Raw genomic sequence first — 9,194 nt, 5'->3', positions numbered from 1 at the left:
CTTTTGCTTGTGTGCTGGCAGAACTGAGTGACCTGAGCACTCTTAAGGCTAACTTAGCTTCTGGTTAGTACTCTAAGACTAGTAACTATTGAAAAAAACCCTCATAAACCTCGTGTCATGTTGGTAAGCAGAACAAAAACTGAAGTCCTACAAATGACTTAATATATTTTCAGACATGAATCCGTGGGCCAGCAAATTCACAATACAGTGCAGGTTATAAGAACAATATATTTTTCCTACATGCAATGGGTTACATGTATAAAGGGAAAATCCTTCCTGTGTTTAAACAGTTGGAAAAAAGATTAATTGCAGTTTCAAAATAGGTCTGTCAAATAAGAAGTGACAGGTACAGATTTGGCTTTCATTCCCCCCCAGACAATTTCAAAGACCTGCTTGTTCCAACATCGTGACAGGAGAATGACAACACAGTTAACACTAACAGGTGTTTGACCATAGAGATTAAACAGTGACTGCATGTTTATATGTGTAATGTGCATTGCTGAACAATAAAACATGTGAAATGTCTTTTCGCACATCAATCTGGAATTTTTGCTCTCAGTACATCTGCTTTCAATTCATGTGTGGATTGTATAATATAACAATCATTAGCTAAGTTGCTCCTAACTTCTGATAGCAAAACAGAGCAGTTATGAAAGCATCTGTGTTAGGTCAGGAGACAGCTTGCTGTTTGTGCTAATATTTTCAATATCAAGTAGATTTTTTGCCTTTTTGTTTTTCAGTTGCTCTAAGTTATTGAGAAACTAAAATGACAAGAACAAGTAGCCAAAAATGTTTCTTGTTTAAAAGTCTGCACAAATAAAGTCCCAAGAAACATGCACCTTATTAGTGAGAGGAAAAACATATTGTAATGTATTAATCTGGAGGAATCAGAAGAGATTATTTTATTCTATTATTTCCAAAGCTGGAAATGCCAAAACCTGGAATAATTGACCAAAAAAAAAAAAAAAAAAAATTCTCTATTGGCAAGAAGACAAGCAGACACTGCAAGTGTTTTTATAGTATTATTGGTTCCTCTTTGTCTGGTTTATGGGAAAATAAAAGTATCAGCATCAACTTTCTAACCTGGGAACCTTTTGGCTTGAGAGGTAAAGAATCCTTCTCTCAGGGTTACAGCTGTACTGATCTTCAGACATACTTAGGAGATAATTTATAGTTAGAGGTAACTTTTTTATTGTATAAATAGGAAAATGTAGAAAATCTTCTGGGCACACAATTCCTTCAGGTGTTAAATACAGGCCATAAACTCTATTATAGACAAAAATCTAAATACCAGCTGAGTTTCTCTGATTTTATTGAGCTATCAAATGAGAAAATCTGGGGGAAATAAAGATAGGCTGTAGTCATAGGCTGAGGAGGATGCACATATTTTGAAGCTGTATTTGTAGACCAGGAGCAAGAAGTAAGAGGAGTGGTTTTTTGAGAAATGCTACCCCACTGTCTGTTCCTGTCTGTTAGTAAATGTTTGTGGAAGTACGTTTTAGCGTGTTATGTGCGTTCTCATGAGAGCATTTAGACTAAGGAGACTTTCGTAGAAGCTTCTGTTAGGATATGTAAAAGTAAGAAGATGGTATTTGGATGGGTTTTTTTTTGGGAAAAGTGTTTGCTATGGTGGGAATAGGGATACTGTGGAGATAAGAAATTGCAGTGTTCAAATTGTCACATATCCAGGCCCAGTTGTTCCCTTTTCATTCCAAGTGTCTGTAAAAGAGGTTCTTGAAAGATAATTTTCGGATGACTTCTTCCTGTTTAGGGTGGAATTTATAACAGACTCCCTGTAAATTTTCAAATCAGACCTAATGTTTGGATTGTACCTTTAAAATGGTGAGATTTGTACATTGCAGAATTAGCTTGTTGCTGTCTTGGGCTGACTGCCCGTGCCAGGATGAGCATTTCTCTTTGCTGAATGAACAAACACAACAACCTAACAGAGGTTCAGACATTGAACTCTGCTCTCAGAAATTCACAGAACCTAATCTGGTTTTATACTTGGCCTAGTGAATGTCAGTGTTTAGAGATTCTTTAAAAGCATCAGAATTGTGATATCTTCAGACAATGACAGTAGAACAGACTGTTGTGCCAGGATATTTTGTGCAGTTATTCTGGATTGTATGGTAATTTATAAGTTAGTGTTCATCCTGTAAATAATCACATTTTTGCTATTTACCACACTTTAAATGTTTCTTGCAACAGCATTAAAACAGGCCTAGATTTAAGTCAAGGAAATAGTGTATACACATGTCTATACCACACTGTGTAGCCTGTGGTGCACAGTAAAACTCTTCTGAATTTACAGCCCACTGGGCCAAGCTAAGCTGTTCTTTTCTGTGGCAGAACAGCAAATGGAGAACACCTTTAATTTCTAATACTGAAAGTATTGATAGAATATTGATAGAATGAGATGATCACTATAGAACCAGACTGTGCAACTGTTCTGTATATCACGGAAATGAAACTAAAACCTTAGAGGATATTTTATTCCATGATATGAATAAAGGAACAATATAGAGCTTAGATAAAGTGAAAATCAATTCAAAGTTAATCTTTAAATCCTGTCCCCAAATTCAGTCCTGCATCTTGTACGTGATTTTGAATACCACAGGTATCTGCAGTGCAGTATATTATTAACATATGGAGCTGGGCTTTGGCTTTTGAAAAATAACATTAAAGAATTCAGTGCTTTAAGCAAACACTGTACACCCCTCTGTTTCTTTTTCCCTGTAGCATCTGAGGGTTTTAGAAACATTGGCTAACTGGCTTTCATCCATGTTTTTGATGTAGTTATAAATATTTCCCACTTATAACTGTGGAAAACAGCACAAGCTAATGGAATGAGTGAGCAGCAGAGATGGAAATTGAATACAGCCCTTGCACCGGTTGCAGGATTATCGTGGAGCAGTGTTAAATGAAAACATTGTGAGACATGTCAGCTTTGGGGTACTAAAACCTTTCATTATGGAAGAGGGGATTTGGATCTGACAGCATGCTGCAAATGATGCTTGAGCTCAGCACCTCCAGTCCTGGAGCAATGTCAGGAATCACACAGAGCTTGTTTTATCTACAGGGCAGTTCTGCTCAGTGAGGGGGAGTGAGGCATTCAGTCCACTGCTGCAAACTCACCAGTGCCTTACAGCTCCAGGGCAGCTGCAGTGGCCTGGGCAATGAGATACTACAGCCATAAACTCTGGCTGATCACAGGGATGATTCAAACAGCATGGATTTTCTCCAGAGAATGAACCACATAAAGGCTGCCCAGAAGTAATATCCCATACCATTCAAGAAAGCAGAAAGCCTTAATCTTTATTTTTGATCTTTTAAATGCCACAAAATCTCTGCACTTTTAATTGGAGCGAGCATGTTGGATAAGGAGTTCACAACAGCGACCTTTTGAGGTGAATCTCACTTTGTAGCTCTTGCATCATGTTCACAGCTCTTCCCAGTGTGCTGTGCTGTGTTGCATCACGTCAGCCTGAGCCCGTGCCGTGGGGCCGGGAATCCCTGGGGGCAGGGAGAGACAGCCGGCTCTGGACACGTGCTGGAGAGGTGGGAACACCCTGGAGACATTCAGCCTCTCAGCTGGGAAAAGTGTTGCTCCAGCACACCTTCATCTATCTAGATGACTCATAATGTGAAAAGATATTTAATGGAACAGGAACATGCAATTTCTTCCTTTCACTGGTCCTAACTAGGGCATAATGTAAATATGTGAGTGTATTTATAGCTAAAGAACTCAGCCCTTTACTCTGCTCATGAGAAACGTGTAGAATTAGTCTGATTCTGTGCTTATTTGCTTTCACTGCTTCCAAATAATGCACAATTTACAAATAAATTTACATTGGTTACCTCACCTCTTCCCAGATGTGAGTGCTATAATGCCCTTCTCATTTTGAGTCAAGTTGTCCATTATTCATTCAGCCATTTGTAATTAAATGATTAACTAATCAAATCTTTTCCCCCTGAGTACCTGTGCAAATGCATTGAAGATTGATTGATTTAACTGGGGTCATTGAGACATAAACTGAGCCTTAACATTATGAAACATGAGAAATAAAGAGGAAGAGGCACTCTGAGAAGGGAGTAGGAGGACTTGCGACTTTTAGCCTTGTGGATGTTTTCTTGTAGTTCCAGAGGGGAGGGGGGGAAAAAAAAAGTTCTGGAGCTAGAGATCCAAAAATTACATGGAAATTTGTGTTATTACTTTACCTGCCAAAACTGAGGTTAGGATTTTAAAATGTGTGTGACAGCATTAGCTGTTTTCTCCCCCCCCCCCTTTTTTTTTTTTTTTTTTTTTTTTTTTTTTTTTTTTTTTTTTTTTTACCCTGGCATAGGAAGAAAATAAGAAATTTTTTTTAATGGCATTGAAGATGAGTAAACACCAGTGACAGTGCTGGGGATGGGGGCGTGGTAAGGGGTAGCACTGCAGTTTGGTTGCTGGTTTTGTCAGAGAAGTTAAGTTATGTGTATAACTTTCCTCACTGATTTGGGCAAATGTGTTTCTGTAGCTTTTACAAAAAGATAAATGCTTACACAGATGTAAAGGGGTCAGAGATGGAGATGTTTTTTATTTCTCGCTCAGTTATATTTTGCAATTGCAGGGGTGTTTTCTCAGGTTCCTGGGAAGCGTTTAGATGCTGCTCACTGCCAGAGGTGATGGTACAGCCTGAATGGGTCAGTAAACTTTAATGATGCAGCAAAGCTCAACTTTTCCAAATATTTCCTGTAGAATGATACAACCTGTGGGAACAGGAGAGTCACTGTCCCGGGCTAAAGCAGGTGGAGGTTCGGTGCTGGGCTAGTTGCAGGGCATCAGCAGCGCTGGTACATCCAAAGCAAGGCAGCTGGCTCCCTCTGCTGCTTTCATCACGATCTCAACTGTTTTAAGCAAGGAGAATTTGCCACCTCCAAGTCCTGCGTGTTCCAGTATCATTGCAATTTCTGGTTTTAATATGGTCTCCTTCCATGGGAGGTAACTATGGGGCTGCATGCACCCCCTTAGCTTAAAATCTGTACAGACTTTTACAGAGACGAATGTATGTGTATATAACCGAGATTCAAGCTGTAATGTGGCAGCTGAGTGTAAGCATTTTAGGTAAAACCTCCATAAAACCATAATTATACCCATCTGTTTCCCTTAAGTACCCAGTAGAAAACAGTTAGCACTTACATATCTCTTGATAGCTCTCTCTCAATCTCCTGTTATGGGGAAAGAGGGAAGTTAATTTCCTCCTTTATTTTCTTTCTAGAAAAAGATAGTGCTTAAATTCAAATTTGTGAGAAAAGCAAGCTGAAAGTGTTTGTCGAAGGAAGTTGATTTGTAGATGGAGAGTGTCAAAGCAACAGTTTTTCCCAAGTCTCTCTAACCCTTATGCACCATTTATGGAAAAGATAGAACAGGCGCATTACTAAAGTTGTGGCCATATAAATAAATATTAACAATAAAAACTCCCACATAGTATATTTTTTAAAAATATGAGCCATTTCATCAAAGCTTTTGGATATGAAAAGTGCTTGGCAAATAGCTGTAAAATGAATTCTCATTGAGAAGATGTACAAATGAGCCTCACCCTTATGGCCTGGCTGTTATTGTTTGACCAGATTGTCCTCACCTGGGGTAAATTGGTGAACACCTCACTCGAAGTGGGGTGTGAGAGGTCGTCAATTTCCACTGCCAGGGCTGATAAACTGACTCTGAAACCGATATATTTTATATAGCAAAAAAAGAGAAGAAAACAACTGATTTGAGGCATTATTGGGAAGGAAGAAGAAATGGACTACGAGAAGCTGTCTGCTTGTGGTGTTTTTATCACTTATTGATAACCATTTTGAGGATATTAGAGTTCAGCTGTTTGATACGGCACACTTTAAAATATGGTCACTTATAAGAATTTGCCAGCCTGGATACAACCGAGTTCCCTAAAGGTAAGCTCCTCGTTCCTTCTGAAATGCCCTCGTGTACCACAGCACTTGGCAGTCGCTGTGGACTGTCTATGACTCTTGAGCTCATTTGAAGGAACTTGAGACCTTCCACAGCCAAACGATCCTGGGAAACTCCAGCTTGGAGCGGGATAAGCATGGGGAGCTGCAGCAGCAGGACGGGTCCCGCTCACCTTGGAATGTCCCGGGGGGGCGTCTCCTCATCCCAAGCGTGTCCCGGGCAGGGCCTCCTCGTCCCGGGCAGGGCCCCCTCGTCCCGGCCGCCCCCTCCTCCGCGGCCGGTCCCGCGGCACCAGTAGATGGAGCTCCAGGATCCCGAATGCTGAAGGGATCGTGAAGTCGGTGTCGAAGGTGCAGGCGGCACCTCGGTATTTTCCTGTGGCGCTGCCGTTTGCCCTTTGCTACGCCGATGAACTTGCGCTGAGAAATGAATTCGAGCGCAGCGCTGCTCAGGGTCGGAGAAGTCAGGCTGGCTAAAAAAGTATAAATTCGTTAAGCGTTTCACAGAAGGATAGAACGATTTGCTTTGGGAGGGACCTTAAAGATCACCAAGTTTCCATCCCCTTACCAGGTGTAGGGACTCCTTCCACCAGACCAGGATGCTCAGGGCCCCATTCAAGCTGGCTTTGAGCACGAATGATGGGGCATCCGCAGCCTCCCTGGGCAACCCGTGCCACTGCCTCACCACCCTCAGAGGTAAAAATTTCTTCCTGATGTCCAATCTAAGCCTACTCTCAGTTTAAAATCATTCCTCCTTGTCCTGCCAGTACATGCTCACATAATCAGTTCTTCTCTGTCTCTCTTGTAGCTCCCTTCAGGTATGAGTAGGCTGCAATTAGGTCACCCTGGAGCTTCCTCCTTTCCAGGCTGAATAAGCCCAGCTCTCAGCCTTTCCTCTTAGGAGAGATATTCCACCCCTCAGATAAATTTGGTGGCCTCCTCTGGACTGGCCACAACAGGTCCTTGTCCTTGTTGTGCTGTGACCCCAGAGCTGGGTGCAGCACTACAGGTGGGGTCTCACCAGAGCAGAATCCCCTCCCTCACCTGCTGCCCATGGTGCTCTGGATGCAGCCCAGGATAGGGTTGGGTTTGTGGGCTGAGAGCCCACTCTGTTGGGTCATGTCTGGTCTTTCATCCACAATTTATTGCTGGGTGTCTCTGCCCAAACCATGCTCCCCAAATTTCACCTGCTGCCAGTGACACTGCAACTCTTAGTACTAAATTATCACTACCAGGGCAATTAAAGATAATGACACTTAATAAGCCTGTTTTGCATGTTGTGTCTGTCTAAGTAAAAGCTTCTGTGCATCCATATTTAGGCTCTTACTAGAATCACACTACTGTATGATAAAAGACATAATTTTCCATCTCAGGGAACCTGTTTCCTCAGGTATTGTTGGGACAGGGTGGCTGGTGGCACTTTATCTGCTATGTATTTCATGCCAGACCAATCCAAAATAGAAATAACTCTCTTTAGGCCCAAAGGAGAGAAGCAGGTGTACTCACACATCACAGGGTAAATATTTAGATAAATAGCAACAATATCTAAAGCCCTATCTAAAGCTTTCCCATGGACTTTCTGGTAGTACACACTTATGCTGGATTCTGTTCAAAGCTCAGCTAAGTAGTATCGAGCAGTCAGAGCTTTCTAAATTCCCCTTTCAGATAAAGTTTAGATGTCACATGTCAAAAGTAATTTGACCTCAGGGGTTTCAGCCTAGTCTTCAACAGCTGTTTCTCACTCTTGAGAAAATTCCTGGCTTTTGAAACAATGCCTCCTTTCAAGAACTTTGGCTTAATATTGTGCTGTGAAGGTCAAGATTGTCTTGTACTGACTGGTATGAGCACTGCAGCTTTCACAGTGGTTCCTTTCTTCACATGTAGCTTTTACTTGTGCTTAACATTTTGAACTAGAAAATGAAGAGAATGAGAAAGTATCCTTTTCTGTGTGAGGCTTTGATGCGTTTTGTCTTTTAGCCTTACTATTGTTGTCGTATTGTCATAATGCTGAATTCTTATTCTCGTATTAACTGATGCCCTTTATTTGACAGGACTGTTTACTTTTGTTGGTCTTAAGTTTCTGGCAAAGTACACAGACAATTTCGACTTGGATCTTTCAGTGGAAGGACACAGAGACAATTCAGTGTGTCTCCTCTGTGCAGGCTACCAATGGAATAGACAAAGAATGGACCTGAATGAGCCGGGGCAGCTCAACCCAGACAAAATGAAGGTAAATTACAGCACAGGCAGGCTGGGAGTAACCACCAGAAGGGCTGGAAAAGGTTATATCGAAATGGTTAGATTCTCAGATCTGAATAGAGGTCGTAAAAGGAGCCTGCAAATTGTACGTGTGCAATTGAGCCCCAGAGGCAGTTAGCCAGCAGACAGCTGGCTGGGGACAGTGGGACAGATTCCCCTGGGAACAGCCCTGCTTGTGTTAGGTTACACATCTTTGTCATCACCCACCCTGTATGAAACCCTTCCACTCTTGCCCCCGGGTGGCTGTCAGGTGCCTCTGTGAGCTGGCTCTTGGCCTGCTATCCTGGGGTGGGACATGACAGGAAATGCACTTGTTTGGCAGCTGTGGATTGGAATATGAATCTGCAATGTGGGGGTCTTGGAGGAGCCCCTGTTGCTCTTGATTCACAAGTCACAGTTGTCAAGCATGCAATTTTTAATTTTATTTTTTTTTTTTTTTTTTTTTTTAATGTAGCCGCCATTTATATGTGACCTCTTCTACTAGAAGTGGCCTTTTCTCAGAGGTACCTGAGTCACCCACTCTCACCTCAGGCTACACTCTCTGTGATGTATTTTTTTTTCTCAGAATGAAGCTGAAGTAATTTAGAAAGGATGCTTGGAAGGACAGAAGAAAGATGGCTTAAGTAGTAGGGCTGTTTCCAAACTCTCAGGGATAGCAAATGTTGAGGAATTGAAGTATATTTATAATCTATTCCTTTTTTATTTTCTTTTTTTCACCACAGAAGCCATATTCACCTGTTTTCAAGTTATTCCAGGGCCGACAAATACATCCCCATGTCTTTATGTCTAGGAATTTCATAATCTCTCTTCAGGGAAAAAAAAAAGTGTCAACTATGTTGGAATACAAGGAATGCATAATAATCTACCTGGAGAAATGGATACATCTGCTGCCTGAGTCCTTAAAATCTCAGTTCCTAAATGGGTGAATATCTGAGATCTAACAGTAAATTTTGGCAAGGTAGCCTCTCTGTTTGAATTATACT

The 9,194-nt window shown here is 41.5% G+C and overlaps 1 protein-coding gene across 1 annotated transcript; it reads right to left on the bottom strand.

Moving 5' to 3' along the window:
- Positions 1 to 4,563: 4,563 nt before the first annotated feature.
- LOC120754226 (uncharacterized) lies at positions 4,564 to 8,940 on the bottom strand. Its single transcript, XM_040067579.1, has 6 exons — positions 8,929 to 8,940; positions 6,521 to 6,674; positions 6,126 to 6,425; positions 5,625 to 5,706; positions 5,183 to 5,211; positions 4,564 to 4,890 (listed from the first exon to the last, which is right to left on the bottom strand). The coding sequence occupies exons 1-6, from the start codon at positions 8,938 to 8,940 to the stop codon at positions 4,811 to 4,813; spliced, it is 657 nt and encodes a 218-aa protein (XP_039923513.1). The 3' UTR covers positions 4,564 to 4,810.
- Between the last annotated feature and the right edge of the window lie 254 nt (positions 8,941 to 9,194).

Source organism: Hirundo rustica, chromosome 6 (assembly GCF_015227805.2).
Source record: "Hirundo rustica isolate bHirRus1 chromosome 6, bHirRus1.pri.v3, whole genome shotgun sequence".
In the NCBI taxonomy this organism is placed as follows: Eukaryota; Metazoa; Chordata; class Aves; order Passeriformes; family Hirundinidae; genus Hirundo; species Hirundo rustica.
Note: the sequence above shows the minus strand (reverse complement) of the source record. Positions and strands in the feature narration are given on the sequence as shown.

What these genes read in the sequence shown, in the direction of transcription:
- LOC120754226 (XM_040067579.1), bottom strand. An exon ending in GGAAGGAGTCCCTACACCTG is followed by an intron (nt 6,426 to 6,520) that starts GTAAGGGGATGG and finishes ATACTTTTTTAG; the next exon opens with CCAGCCTGACTTCTCCGACC. An exon ending in TGTTCACCAATTTACCCCAG is followed by an intron (nt 5,212 to 5,624) that starts GTGAGGACAATC and finishes TCCCCATAACAG; the next exon opens with GAGATTGAGAGAGAGCTATC.